The sequence below is a fragment of the Myxine glutinosa genome, chromosome 12 (assembly GCF_964187855.1).
Source record: "Myxine glutinosa chromosome 12, kmMyxGlut1.1, whole genome shotgun sequence".
NCBI classification, from domain to species: domain Eukaryota; kingdom Metazoa; phylum Chordata; class Myxini; order Myxiniformes; family Myxinidae; genus Myxine; species Myxine glutinosa.
Window position 1 is genome coordinate 13,792,397 of NC_136272.1, and position 15,015 is coordinate 13,807,411.

At 43.4% G+C, this 15,015-nt stretch overlaps 1 protein-coding gene across 1 annotated transcript in view; it reads left to right on the forward strand.

Annotated features, from left to right (window-relative positions):
* LOC137437272 (protein CASC3-like) overlaps positions 1 to 12,277 on the forward strand; it is a 54,531-nt gene extending 42,254 nt beyond the window's left edge. Inside the window, exons 7-12 of the mRNA XM_078766248.1 lie at positions 2,186 to 2,241; positions 2,809 to 3,016; positions 6,500 to 6,598; positions 9,467 to 9,660; positions 10,247 to 10,366; positions 11,329 to 12,277. Coding sequence (XP_078622374.1) covers positions 2,186 to 2,241; positions 2,809 to 3,016; positions 6,500 to 6,598; positions 9,467 to 9,660; positions 10,247 to 10,366; positions 11,329 to 11,370 — 719 coding nt within the window. The 3' untranslated portion in view covers positions 11,371 to 12,277. The remainder of the gene's footprint in view (positions 1 to 2,185; positions 2,242 to 2,808; positions 3,017 to 6,499; positions 6,599 to 9,466; positions 9,661 to 10,246; positions 10,367 to 11,328) is intronic.
* The last annotated feature ends 2,738 nt before the right edge of the window (positions 12,278 to 15,015 follow it).

The window sequence follows — 15,015 nt, forward strand, 5'->3', positions numbered from 1 at the left end:
TCCATTTACACAGCAGGGGGGGGGGTGCTCTAGCCTGGGGCCTTGACCAGGTGTTTCCAAAGGATTATCATGTTCATGCACATTCTGCTTCGTTACCAGATTTAATCAATGAGTTACCAGGGCCAATCAATACGTTACACTGAGTTACACTTCCACACCACCTTTCCCAGTCGAACCCAACTGCTCCTGGACTCATGTCCTTCTCTCCTGACAAGGTGGAGAAGTTTTTGTCAAAACTCGACTCTGATTCTGCAACTGGACCAGATGGCATCAGCCCACGGGTCCTAAATTCCTGCTTTGCTGCTCTATCTCACCCTCTCTCTGTTCTTTTCACCCTCTCTTTTACTCAAGGTCATCTGCCAGCATCTTGGAAATCAGCAAACATTACCGCTTTACACAAAAATGGTGCAAAAACAGATCCTTGCAACTACAGACCAATCAGCCTGCCTCCAATGATATCAGCAAAGTCATGGAATCCATCATTGCTTCGGATATCAAATCCTTCCTCTTCTACAATGGCTTCATCTCTGGTCATCAATTTGGATTCAGACCAGGTCATTCTACTCTGGACATGTTGCTTCTGCTGTCTCAACAATGGATGGAGGTCCTCAATGCCAAACAGGAAATCAGAGCTGTCTCACTTGACATATCACGTGCCTTCGATACGGTCTGGCACCCAGCTCTGCTCACCAAACTCTCCTCCTATGGTATCCATGGAAATCTCCACTCATGGCTTGCAGACTTCCTCTCTGGTCGAAGGCAACGTGTGGCCCTGAATGGATTTCTCTCATCTCCCCTTCCTGTTCTGGCTGGAGTTCCCCAAGGTAGTGTTCTGGGCCCTGTGCTATTTCTGGTCGTCATCAATGATCTCTCCTACTCTCTGGAAAATCCTCTCTATCTCTTTGCTGATGACTCCACTATCTGCCGCTCTATTCCTCATCCCTCAGATCGGCAGTCTGCAGCCTTCTCACTCTCTGCAGACCTGGACAAAATCACAGACTGGTCAAACAAGTGGAACATGTCTTTCAATCCTGACAAATCTCACACTCTTACAATGTCTCTCCGAAAGGACCAACTGGAAAACCCTCCCATCTACTTTCTCAACAATCCTCTCCAAGACGTTCTGTCGCTCAAGCTTTTGGGTCTCACTATCTGCCATGATCTTTCTTGGGAAAACCACATTTCCAAGCTGGCCTCCAAAGCCAGTCGCCGACTGGGCATCCTCCGTCGTGCGAAGTCCTTCCTTGGCACACCTGAGCTCCTCACCACTGGAAGGCTTTCATCCGCAGCTCAATGGAATACTGTTCCCCCCTCTGGGCTGGTGCTCCTGCCTCACACCTAGCTCGGCTTCATGCTGTTGAAACCAAAGCTTTCAGAATCATTGGAATCTCCTGCGATGAAGTTAACTCCGAGGGCCTTTCACTCACTCACCGCAGGCAGGTAGGTGGTCTTTCTGTCTTCTACCGACTCCTCTCCGGCCTTGCTCCCCCAGCTCTCTCTGTGCTCTGTCCCCCCCAATATTCCTTCAGGTCGCGCAAGATCTGCCTGCAACCCTCTTATGGTTAAACTGCCAAAATCTAGGCTCTCTGCTCACCTTCACTCTTTCATTCCCCTTTTCTCCCACCTCTGGACAAACTCCCCCACTCCCTTCAATCCTACTCCTCCCTCCAGGTCTTTAAAACAGCTGTCCACCACCATCTCTTATCTTCCACCATCCAAAACCTTGATCTTTTCTACCCCCGCTAATTTCACCCCAGATTCACTTTTTTGAAATACCAACTTCTTTCAGGGAAGTCCTTGCAGTGTTCATATGTTTTATACCTCTCCCACCTCCTCCCAAGCCCTCCCCCCCCCCCTCCCACTTTTCTCCCGATATCCCTGCTCTCAAATGTTGCGTTTGTGTCCTTCCCCATCCCTTCCCATCTTGTCTACTGCTCCCCTTATTTTTTGTGTTTTATGTGTCGGTTTGACTTTTTGTGTGATTAATGTTAGCTCTTTCACGAGCCTCGATCTTGTATACAAAAAAAAACAAAAAAACAAAACTGCGTCCTCAGAATGGCAATGTCAAACAGCATTTCGATAATTGTAATCAAACTTATGTTTTCGCACCAGATTCTTACCTTAAAAGAGGAACTAGAACTTTACAACAATAACATCTGTGCTCTCTGAACGTTTTGCCATGCAGGTATCAATGACGTGTCCCCGAACACCTCGAATGCACAGTATAGAGTGGATGACGTGGTGAGGTTCTGCATATTTGTTCTGTGACCATTTTTGTTAAAAAAAAAAATTTTAGGATCGATTCTCAAGTCTAGTTTACTTTGTATGAAAACATTCAATGGAATTGAAGTTACCTTGGTGGAAAACTCTCGTTTGATCTGTGAAAAGATGGTTCTCCGAGACATTTGGTGGATGGACTATGGAGTTGAGTGGCCAGTTTTTATTTATTTATTTAAATAAATAATAAGTCCAATCTAGCTAGGAACTTTCTTCTGATATTTCAAGGCCATTTCTCTTGCTGTGAATCTACCCTCCCTCGCTCACTTCCTTGTATATTTGTACAATTATTTCCTTTCTGCTTTATTTTATATCCACTGATTTGCAACGTAATGGATGAGGTATATTATTAATTTCATTGGCTGATCCAATAAAGAGCAGCATAAGGATGAACGAAACTACTGATTAATGTGAATCTAGATATTTTATTAAGTCATTGTGCGTGATGATGTTAGACGTGGCTTTTCTCTCATTTTCTAATATAGATTGTCACCTTAAATCCTTTTGAGAGTTTATGCATTTCCTGTACAGGCAGGACAGGGCATACGTGTTAAGCGTTATTCTTCTCAACGCAACCGCCAACTATCTGATGGTGGAGGCCCACCCCCGGGTGCTCCGCCCCTGCCCTCTGCCGGAGCAGGACCGCATCCTGGAGCTCCACCCCCTCCTGGAGTACCACCTTCTGGAGCCCCACCCCCAATGCATATGGGCCTCATGGAAGACACGTATTATAACCCGAGTAAGTGTATTTATTGTGATCGTGTTATGCGAATGCGTGCGCTTGTTTTGTATGGCATGTGGATGATGCGCTGATGACATAGGGCACCGTGGACAAAGACTTTTTCGGTTTTATTGTATAGATTCACCTTTAAATTGTATGCATTTTATAGACGTACTCACATTCTAATCGTGTAATTCTAATCGTGTTATCGACACGTGTACGTGTATTAATAATTGAGTACCAGTTCACTGGTAATTCCCTGTGTGTCGCAAAAGGCGACTAACAGGGTTGGCGGCAGAAAGGGCATCCGGCCATAAAACATTGCTTCAAAAAGGGGACCACGGTGCCTGAAAAAGGCCAACCCCTGCTCTGTGGGGAAAAATGGCCTCCAAAGGTGGTTGTTTGGTACTCACATTCTAATCGTACATACTTTATAGACGTACTCGCATTGTGTTACATACTTTAAAGAGTTATTCCGTTGAAAAATATAATAAAAATAACCACCTATAGAGGCCATTTTTCCCCGCAAAGCGGGGGTTGGCCTTTTTCGGGAACCGTGGTTGTTGTTGTTTTTCGGTCCCCTTTTTGAAGCAATGTTTTACGGCCGGATGCCCTTCCTGACGCCAACCCTTTTTGCCGCCTTTAACGACAAACAGGGAATTACCAGTGAACTGGTACTCAATTAGCCGACCTCGGAAGGATGACAGGCTGAGTCAACCCCCCTGGTGTTAAATCAGCGATTGACCGGGATTCGAACCCAGGATCCTAGGATCCTAAGCCGGCACCCTAGCCGCTAGCCCAACACCAGGGTTTATTCCGTTGAAAAATGATGACGAGTAATACTGGCTACCACTAGGTGGCGTTTGTAGCCGACACCAGCGCATTGTGTCGATTTACCGACAGACTAACAACCAAACGGACCCAAATGCAATACCCTCTGGTCAGGATAACATGTTAAAGTGTACGTTTAATGAGTACCATTGATGCTATTTGGGATCCTCAAACCTTTTGCTCAAGTAGGTGAGGTTGGTCGTGGCAGTGGCCCTTTTAAACTTTATATTATGCTCATGAAGAATTGGTGGTGGTGGTTCATATGCAGCCTGTGGCTGCTTGGCTGCATCATTTTCGGGGGTAGGGCTGTTTCACTGATGCAGTGCCCCCTGTTACTTGTAAGCTGACCTACTAATTTTGCTGACCTTGGTAGGTTGACAGGCTGAGTCAACCCACCTGGTGGCATGACAACGGCACGACAGGGGCACAAACTCAGGACCCTAAGATCTCAAGCCAGCCACCTTAACTATTAAAGGGACACAATCATGAATTTTTTTGAAGAGATATGTTTTAGAGACCCATTAGCACAAAAATAACGTTTTTGGGGAGAATAATATCCTGGATAAGCCACTATGGCTGAGCCTTCAATTTGGGCTGCTTCACAGTTTCAACTGACTGTCGTTTAGTTTAGGTTTACCCACCAATTTTTTTACGACTTCACCTCTGTGGTCTAACTATTCGACCTGTTGCTCTGTGCAGGTTATAACACATTTCTCATTTTGATTCCAATCTTGCCTGTCGCTTTGCTGGTGGCTTTCATCAAAAGACAGAGACATTGGTAGTGTGGAGGGGGGAGGGGTTGGGGTGAACGGGTGGTGGAAAGGGGGTCGGGGGTGAACGGGTGGTGGAAAGGGGGTCGGGGGTGAACGGGTGGTGGAAAGGGGGTCGGGGGTGAACGGGTGGTGGTAAGGGGGTCGGGAGTGAACGGGTGGTGGTAAGGGGGTCGGGAGTGAACGGGTGGTGGTAAGGGGGTCGGGAGTGAACGGGTGGTGGTAAGGGGGTCGGGGGTGAGAGGGGGTTGGGGAAATGCCAATGTCTGTCTTTTGATTAACCCCATCAGCAAAGCGAGTTGGTTGGTGGGTAAACGTAAACCTAAACTATACGACAGTCAGTTGAGGCTGTGAAGCAGCCAAACTTGAAGGCTAAGCCGTAGCGGTGTGTTCGCGGGCCGCTCCTGCAGGATCTGTTGGCTGTAGCCGTGCTGCATGCCAGTTTGTGCAGAACAACATTATGGAAGACTATGCGGTGCAGGATCTTTGGCTCTCTCCTGGGAGATTGATCTGCTGGCTATCTTATGAGAATGCAAACTGCCCTCGGGGCATATGACAAACGAAGCCACATTGAGCCGCCGAGCAATAATAGACCTGAGGGCACTTCATAACCTGATGAAATATTCCTACATGCTGGTCGAGTTTATCACGATATACGGATTCAATACAGACGTAGTGAACCAATATATAATTTGTTTGGCAAACAGGATGACTAATTGGTCTGTCAGTGAAGAAACAGGTCTGCTCTGCTAGTATTCTAGTAATATGGGAATAACTACGTGAGGAATAGGTCTGAGCTTGGATCACTTGGGCGTGGCTTCAAATCAACGCATAACTCTGGGTGTGGCTTCAAATCGACACGCAACTATCTGGGACTGGCTTGGCTATGGCTACAAATCACCATGTAACGCTCACATGTTAAGTGTCAGTACGGCGTCATGTTTCAGCAATTTCCAAGGCTTGTTTCCCAGGTCGTGAGCCTGGTGATCAAATACGAACGCTCACAGCTCAAATTGGTCTTTGCAAACAACACAATATTTTGAATGAACATATGTTTTGATGTTGAATTTGGTTGTTCCTAGGTTTTTCAACCACAAAGCATACGATCATTAATGTTTTTGTGGGTCAGGGATGCAAAAAAACGACATCCGAGTTCTGTGGGCAAATTTGTCGATGATTCGAACAGTTAAAAGCTTGGCACATCGGCATATTGAACGCTACATTAACTTGTGATGAATCAGACGTAACCGTCCATCAATGAGTTGTGCCCCCGTGATGTCATGCGAATCGACGGAAGTAGCTCATTTGCATAACAAAAGTGAAAATAGTCTGAATTTATAACGCGATTATCCGGCTTATTATTCTCCCCAAAAATAATCCGTTAGTGCTAATGGGTCAGGGATATCATCCTCTAAAACATATCTCTTCAAAATATTTCATGATTGTGTCCCTAAGCCAAAACCAGGCTCATGAAGAGTTAACCATGTTGTATGGATTATTATCATGTGTAAGCCAGGCCAACCAGGGCAAACATTACTCCCTCTCTGTTTGTCATTCGTGAGCTCGCTGGGTTTTATCAATGTTTCTGTGACAAAATCATCCTGAGATTAATTCGTTTTCCAAAGGCTTAGCCTCCCCTGTCCCTAATATGATACTGCCTTAATTTGGACTTTAACGTAGAACCTCTGTGATGCCAGTTGTGTTCTCTCTTATGTGCTTACAACCATACCGAATGGAAATGGTCTAGTTAAATGTGGTGAAATGATTTGTACTGTGCTTTAAATCATAGCAGGGGTATGTCCAAGAGGGCTGGGGAGTTGAGGTTGGTACATGTTCATTGTTTGTTTGTTTTATGCGGTGCTGCTGGATTTATTTGACTATTTCCTCGTGTGCCTGGTAGATCCCCCTTACCAAGGTCCGATATATGGGCATGGAGAGCGGCCTAATGTGAGCCCACAGGGTGTGATGGTTCCACCCAACATCAGCATCCCGCATCCCGGTACTGCAACTCGGCTCTGAGGCCTCAGAAACCTGATTGTGTGGTCCTCATTTTTGCTTTCTAATCATTTTATCTACTTATGCTGTGTGGGTAATGTACTTGTAAAAGTTGTGCGAGAAAAATCTGGTCTTCCAAAGAATTGGGGATTAAGGACAAGTTCCTGGTCAAACTTGCAACGATGAGTATAATGGTGTAAAACATCATTCATTGGGTACATATGGAGGTGCTCACAACGGAAGGGTAACTCAAACAATACTCTTGTATTGTACAATGGTGCTGAATGTCACGTGCATTCACCACCGCATGACTTCCATCCGCAGGGTTACTAAGGTCTTTCCACACCGAGGTTTGAATGGTCACTAGTAAAGGAATGCAGAGCCACTGACCATGTTTTGGACTCATTTGGGCTCATCAGGATGACATACCATAGAATAGTTAACTTTGATCCGTAAATAATAGTTAAATGATCCGGATGCATATCTGGACTATCAGTGGGATGCAAAACATAAACTCTTTAGCCTGGTGGAGGTATGCACTCTACCGAGTGACATTCTAGTTCATGAAGTGCAAACTAGCCACAAGAAAAGGCTTCTCATCATTTCCTTGTTTCAAGAAAACTTTTATCTTAAGAAAATATTTTCCGACTCAAGAAATTATTTTAGCAGTGGAGTTAGGGGGGTGTCCACAAAATACCATTCCAAATTCAAACCATAATAAAATCATGAAATGGGATGCCACACAACAATGCAGTTTATCACATGTGAAAAACCATTTGTTGTCAAGATTATCATTCGTCATTGGTACACCGATGTGTGAGTCACAAGTAACACGTTGAGGCGATACACGATTTCCTTCAGGGTTAGGATCAGCATTCCTCCACTTACGGTCTCAATTGCAGACCTAATCCTCTTCCTCATATCAGGAACCAAAGTCCTTCAAAAACCCCATTGAAAAAAATATATATCCAGAGAGGTTATGTCTCGTGAACATGATGGCCACAGAATCGGATCGCCACACCAAATCGTCGATCATTGATTGATCCTCAATGAACACTTCAAACTCCAGTGTGGGGGTACTCGGTCTTGTAGGTAAATGACCTCTGGTTGCAGGTCAGCCAATTGTGGGAGTACAAAGTTCTCCAAGATATCCAAGTAATTGTCAGACTCCAAAGTGACTTCAGCAAAGAATAATGGTCTAACTACTCGTTTATCAGGGTCCCCACGCCACCAGGAAATTCAAAATGTGTTTCCCAGTCGGAAAAGCAGACGAAAATGGCTAAAATACCGATAAAGTCGGAAGATTTCCTGGGTTTTTGACAATCGGACGAAGCAACAACACCCGGAAGAATTCGCAAGGCTTTTGGAGAGATCTGGGAACGTTCCGTTTTGTTGAGGTAGACAAGGATCTCGGAGAGGTCCAGGAAATCGTCCATTTTGTTACGGTAGACGAGGCTTCCAGTCGAAAGGTGACATTTACTGATTTCCTCGCGTTCTCGCAATTCAAACTGTCATCGTCGAACGGTTTATTTGCAGTGATCACATTTGCACGGTAAGTTTGTTTTAAATATAATTTTCATTAAATTCATTCAATCCTTCGGGTCATGGTTTGTCTATTTGTTTCTTCAGTCAATATTATGTGTAGAGGGCAGATCCTACTGACAAAATATTTCAAACTGATCAGACCAAGCGTTGTCCCTGTCGAATTATGACGTCATAACGAAGGCACCGATGACATCATCATTAACATATCTTATTCTCCATGGGGAATAGTTGACAATGAGCCAGGTCTCAATTTTTTCCAAGATGGCGCCTGTACCACGTGACCTTTGACGTCATAATCATTAAAATATTCTGCAGGAGGAGGCACTCCTGTGGTGAAAATTTCATGTCAATCAGACCAACGGTTGCCGAGAAAAATAAATTTTTTAATGCAGACACGACACACTGCACACGTACGTAACTGAATGCTTAACCTCGCTTTTCGCTTCGCAAGCGCAGGTTAATGACTTATTCACTGTATATTCTGTAGAAAAATGTAACCTTGAAAGGTTGTCTCGCTCAAGTTCTCGGACCTCATGGGGAGGTTCAGAGCCCCACATCCTGACGTTTTGTCTGTTAACCTTCCCCCAAAACGTGAAAAGTTGACTCATCTGAGGAGAGCACACGTCGCTGGAATCCGTCTTTGTCTCAGCATTCCAAAATGTCCACTGCAAGCATCATGCGTTGTGTGCAGTCATCCAGCTTCAGTGCCTGCACCTGCCGAATCTTGCATGCATACAGTTGCAGTCACGTGTGCAGCACTTTATGTACCATTGAGTATGTACGTGTTCAACATCGTCGCCACTTGTGCTTGGCCGGCCTGTCCCCTTCCTCTGCAAGATGATGACGTTCTCCATGAGCTTTTCATGCCACTCGAGAATCGTTTTTATCGATGGTGGCTGCCTTCCATTGGTTGGCATGAAGCTTCATTGAACCTGTGTGGCTGATTTGATCTCTATAAGCCAGGCAACACATTACACTTTTTCTTGTGGTGGTGCCATTTGCAGTAAATGTGACGTCACGTGTCACAGGAGCACCTGAAAATGGAAGAAAAGTCAAAATAACTTCGACAAATATTCTTTCACATACAGCAAATGCCATTGTTGTATCCTATGTAGGAATTATTTTTTAAATTTTGGTTTGAATTTGGAACTGTAATTTTTTTTGACATCCTTTTGAACAAACTTTGGCACTTTGAGTGAGACCTTTGGCACTAACGGCACATTTTGATGATGAGAGCATTTGATGGCATTGAGTTATGTCCCACTTTTTGGAATGACTTGATGTTGCTTTTCATTTCTAATTTTTCTTCTGCTTCCTGTCTGTGTAGGGCTGCACCCACACCCACCAGCTGGCCACCTGTACCCATCGCCGGTCTCCGTTTCCCCTGGGCAGTCCCCTGGACCACTGATTAATCCGGGTTACTTTCCTAGTGGAATGCTGCCCGCCTTCCCTGGGACTCCGCTTCCCAGCACCAGCTTTCCCTACAGTCCCAGTCCACTTCCTCATTTGTTCCCAGCACAGGTATCACCCATTATTTTCACATGTGACTCCAGAACGAGGTTTATTGTGCTTTTTATTTATGTTCATTAAGTTTTGAGGTTATTGTTGAGCTCGCAATATAAGGTTTTGTACGTTCACCCGCACAAAACACAGCAATGCTGGTCACGTGATTCCGCGATGGATGGGTTTACCTGCGCTGTGTAATCTGTTCTTTTGCCATCTTCATGAAAGCTTGGCACCAGGCACAATATTAACGGAGAGAGTCTGCAAGTGTATGTTGCAGTAACTGCTGCGGGATGCAATGTGCAGCTGACGTCTTTGAGCGTTGGCACTTCAATGGGGGCAGAAGAGGCCCACAGCACCAAACATGCTCCCATCAGATTTTAGTTGATAAAATTCTATGTTGTTGCTCCGTTTATAATGTGCTGCCACCGGTAAACTGGAAAGAATGGAGGGTGCGGAATATATTTATCAGAAAGGGAAGCGTGAGCAGATTACCCAACAAGAAGCATTTGAAACGGAGAAAATTAAATTGATTCGAAATACCAAAAATAATGCTTGAGAGAACCGTTTGCATTCTGCAGCTTCGTTGCAAACCTGTTTACAGGCACACCCACATGTGTATGGTGGAGTCACGTACTACAACATGATGGAGCAGCATGTCCAGCCGAAACCATCGCCACCACGACGCGCTGTCCAGCCCGTGTCGGTGAAGCCTCCACCGGAGGTAAGCTCTTTGCCTTGTGGAGTGCAACCAAGTTGCTTTACAAATTGTCTCTTTATTAAGCCTTCCCCGATATAATAGGGTAAGGCTTATACCTGTTATAGGGTTTTTCTGCAATTAGTACTTTTCACTTTAACTTTCACTTTAATCTTGAATGGTCCCTCAGATTTTCTTCGACCCCTGAGGTACTAAACCACCATTTAGAAAACGATATTCTTCCTTTTTTCTGCCAATCTACGAGCCGGCTGGGACATTCCAAATGAAATTTTTCATCAATAATGGGAGTTAAATGTATGTGGGGTTGACATAGCTTTTCGTTGAACTGCCCCTTTATTTTTAAGGTCATGACCCAATTATAGACATTTTAACATTTTTCACCAAGACTCAGCTAATTTTTGGCTGATCAGAATGAAATTGCCCTCTCGATAGCCTGGAGTAAGGCGCGTTTACACTTTTAACCCGGAGGGGTACGTACATCATACCCCTCCAGGGTCAAGGTCAAGGCCAAGGTAAAATGGCGGTCTGAAAAGTGTTTTTTGTCATCGTCAAATTTTTCTAATGTGGAATTTCAAAGACCGCTTGGCCTTCCAAGATATTCTGGTATCATTATAGTGCACCTGATATTCGATTTGTGTCCTTGACCTACTTTTTAAGGATTGTGACCGAATTAACAAAACTTACCTTTTTGATCATAACCTCAATAAGTTTCATAACCTGAATAAGATCATAACCACTGAACCCGCGCTCCTTCCAAAGGATTGATGGCCTGCAACGTTCGGCCCGAAATCTGAACCGCTTTTTAGCTAAGTCAGTTTCTATATTGATCTTTCTTGTAATTATCCCTCTCTCTTTACCTGAAATAGCTACACACCTCTATTGACCTCTTGATTGAAAAGGGGTTTGAGAGGTAGTTTCTTTTTTGAGGCTAGATAGTGTAGTCATGCGTTCTGGTGTTTTATCCGCAGGTGAACAGGAAAGAGAGAGCCAAAGAGCAAGGAACCACGTGAACACCTCACCGGTGTCGTTTTCATCTTATCATTTGCAACCATTCTTTGCTTTCCAAGGACCACCTAACTTGATTTTAAGGTGCTGATGAGGATGGGGGACAGTTTTGGGGTGGTTGGGCGGCATCCATCTTATGATGTAAATGTCACTCGTTGATTTGAAATTTAGCTTTACGCAATAAGCAATTGAATCATAAAATGCCTTAATGCAAAGAGCAGATTGTTTTAGCTTATTTTCCCCGAAACTTTGTACATTTAGTCCTCTCACCGCATGGTTTGTAATATTCTTTTAATTTTTTTGTGCACTTGACGGTTTGTAACGTGGGATTTATCGCATGAGCAATAACCATCCTGCTTGGAAAGTCCAGTGATGTGAACATAGCAAGTGAAGCCACTTAATTTATACGGATAAAAATGTACATTCCTGAACAGTATTAGAGTGCTTTCCTTTTTGAATCGTCATTCGTACGTTCCACTGTTGGGTTTGGGTTGTTGTTGTTTTTCTTCCTTTCAGCACAGATTCGGCATGTTTGGGGTTGTCCGAGTGCACGGCGGATTCTTTGGAGGTTATATTTCATTCGGATTAAGCGAGGGTTGGTGAATGATTGTGCAGGCCTCAAAGAAATACGAAAGCGGTGTTGATGCGAGCAAACGACAGGAGGCTGCTCGGCTCATCGAGCCCGTGCCGTTTGGCTTCAAGGGTAAAAGGTTATTGTAAAAATGAAACGCACAAAGCATTATGGGTAGGAAAATGCATTTAAAATTCTCATAGAAATCTAGTTTTGTTGAATTTGATGTCAGGCCATGAACTTTGTTGGCTGTTCATCGCTCTTGCTCCCATCTTGTTGAAATTTGTTCCTTTTGTTTTCTCAACTTGTGCTACAATGACGTCACATGGTGTTTGAAACTGCGTTCTGTTTCCTATGTGTGGAATTAGTTGTGGTATCTGGTTGAGATTATTTTTGATCATTTGAATTTTCGACCCATTAAAATACAGTTTTGTTTTTATTTGTTTACTTACGAGCAAAAAAAAACCCCGTCCTGAATTTCCCCACTTCCTTGACGTTTGTTTTTCATGCCGAGAATTGGATATTCCATTCGACTTGTAATACCCCCTCACGCAGGCACGACAAGGCGCACGTTTACCGTACATGGAGAATATGAATGAATGAATGAATGATCGTTTTAAGGCCATTTTCCCCGCTAGAGCGGGGGTTAGCCTTGTGGGCCCCATGACAATCATGGTTCCCTGTTTGAGGCAATGTTTTTATGGCCGGATGCCCTTCCTGACGCCAACACTTGGTCACGCTCTTCGATGCGCAGGGATACGGTGTACCTATTCTAAATCGGGGTACACACCGGGATCATTCATCCCAGCAAGCTGGTACTCAATTTGCCGACCTCGGAAGGATGACAGGCTGAGTCAACCCCCCTGGCGTTAATTCAGCAATCGACCGGGATTCGAACCCAGGATCCTAGGATCCCAAGCCGGCACCCTAACCACTAAGCCAACACCAGGAGAGAATATATTAATTTTTGTACGTCCAACAGACCTGTAGTTAGCGATGGTAAACACTCTCACCGTTCCCTTCAATGAAAGCTACATTTGAAGTCCAGGATCCGCCGCCTCGGCAACACCCGTGGGATTCGAATCGAGGCCCTTTGAGCCAAGTCTTTAAACATGGGCCCTAATGCTTTAGATGCCTTTTTTTTTTCTTTTCTTTTTTACATTCAAGTATCAAGAGTATTTAAATAAAGGATTAAAAAGCAGGAATTCGAACTTAGACCATGTTTATTCCACTTGTCCAAAGTTCCATGTGTTCAGATTGAATATTTTTAACAATAAAATATTTTATACAACAACAACAGGCATTTTAAGGCCATTTTCCCTGCAAGAGCGGGGGTGAGACTTGCGGTCCCCATGACAATCTTCTCCATTTTACCCTATTTCCTGTGTCTCCCCTTGTTAACCCCCTTGCCCGCATTTCTTCTTCGACCATCTTTAGCCAAGTCTTTCTCGGTCTTCCCCGTCCTCTACTTCCTTCTACATTCATTTCCGTCACTCTTCTCAACCAGTCACTTTCATCCTTCCTCAACACATGACCAAACCATCTCAACCTGTTCCTCTTCACAGCATCAATCACAGGCTCTATTCCCATCATCTTTCGCAATTCATCATTTGTCTTCCTCTCTCTCAACGATACTCCGCACATCCATCGAACCATTCGCATTTCCACCCTTTCCAGCCTTCGTTGCTGCTCTACGTTCATTACCCATGTCTCGCTCCCATAAATCATAACACTTCTCACACATGCAGCATACACCTTTCCCTTCAGCTTCAACGACACCCCTCCTCATCAGCACGCCACTCAGTTCCCGAAACGTCTTCCATACACATCTCACTCTAGCAACCGTTGCCGAGTCTGATCCACCTTCTCCATTCAGCATGTCCCCTAGGTAACAAAATGTTTTCACACCTTCCAGCTTCACGCCATCTCCAAGATCCAACTCAACATTTCCTCCATCTGCAGTAACAATAAAATATTTTTAAAATATTTTTAAAATGTTTATTAATTTATTTATTTATTAATTTAGTTTTATTAATAAATTTAATAAAAGTATTAATTTTAAATTAATTTTATAATTATTATGTATTAATTATTATGTATTTTTTTATTTTTTATTTAATTTTTTATTATGTATTAATTTAATAAATGTATTAATTTAAATTTAATAAATAAATAAATTTAATTAATTAATTAATTAAACTAATTTATTAATTTCTTTTATAAATTGAAGACCATAGAATTATAACCAGGCTCAGTCACATTTTTTAAATAGATATTGAGTTAGTGACATTTTTACATAAAAGATGGCTCTCTCCATTGTCTAAAACCACTACCTGGGTGATATCTGCATCATGGCCCGAACTAGAACCGAGTAAATAGGTGAAAATACAGAATTACATTCAGGCTCAGTCCACCTATGTGACAGCCTGGTTGTAGTACTCGACACGAAGTGGGCACATGGCTCATGCCTGTCAGCCATTTTGCTGAAGTCAGCTTAGCTCATGTTTTTATGACCTGATACATTTCATAAAATATAAAGGTAAGCTTAAATAATATTTCCCGGCTCATACCTCATAAAAATGATGTGTGGGCAAGGCACAGCTGCAGTCAATTTGAGCCCTAGGTCAAGTTCAATCCATACAAAAGGAAAGCAAATGAAGCAGCCAACAATCCACAACAGAAATATCCTGGTGGGCATGTTCCTCTTAAGCTAGAAAAATATAATGATCTTCAGAAACCAGTGAATAAGAACATCATACCTCTAGAACATCAGGATTTGTACCGAAATCTGCCACATGTTGGACAGTGCATCGCAAAAATGGCAACAATGATGAAAGTGACAGCGATGGTGACGATTACGAATACTGAATGAGGCCTTGTACTCCTGAACTACATGAATATAGACTAAACATTTAAACATGTTCATAATCTGAACATTTATAGTTTTCTGAACATTTAAGGGGGCATTATACCATTGAAGGCAAAAAAAAAACATTTTTTTACAAATATACAAATGCATCAATTAAAATGTTTGTTTCCTAGTATTGTATATATGTACCAAGTTTGAACGTAAATGGAC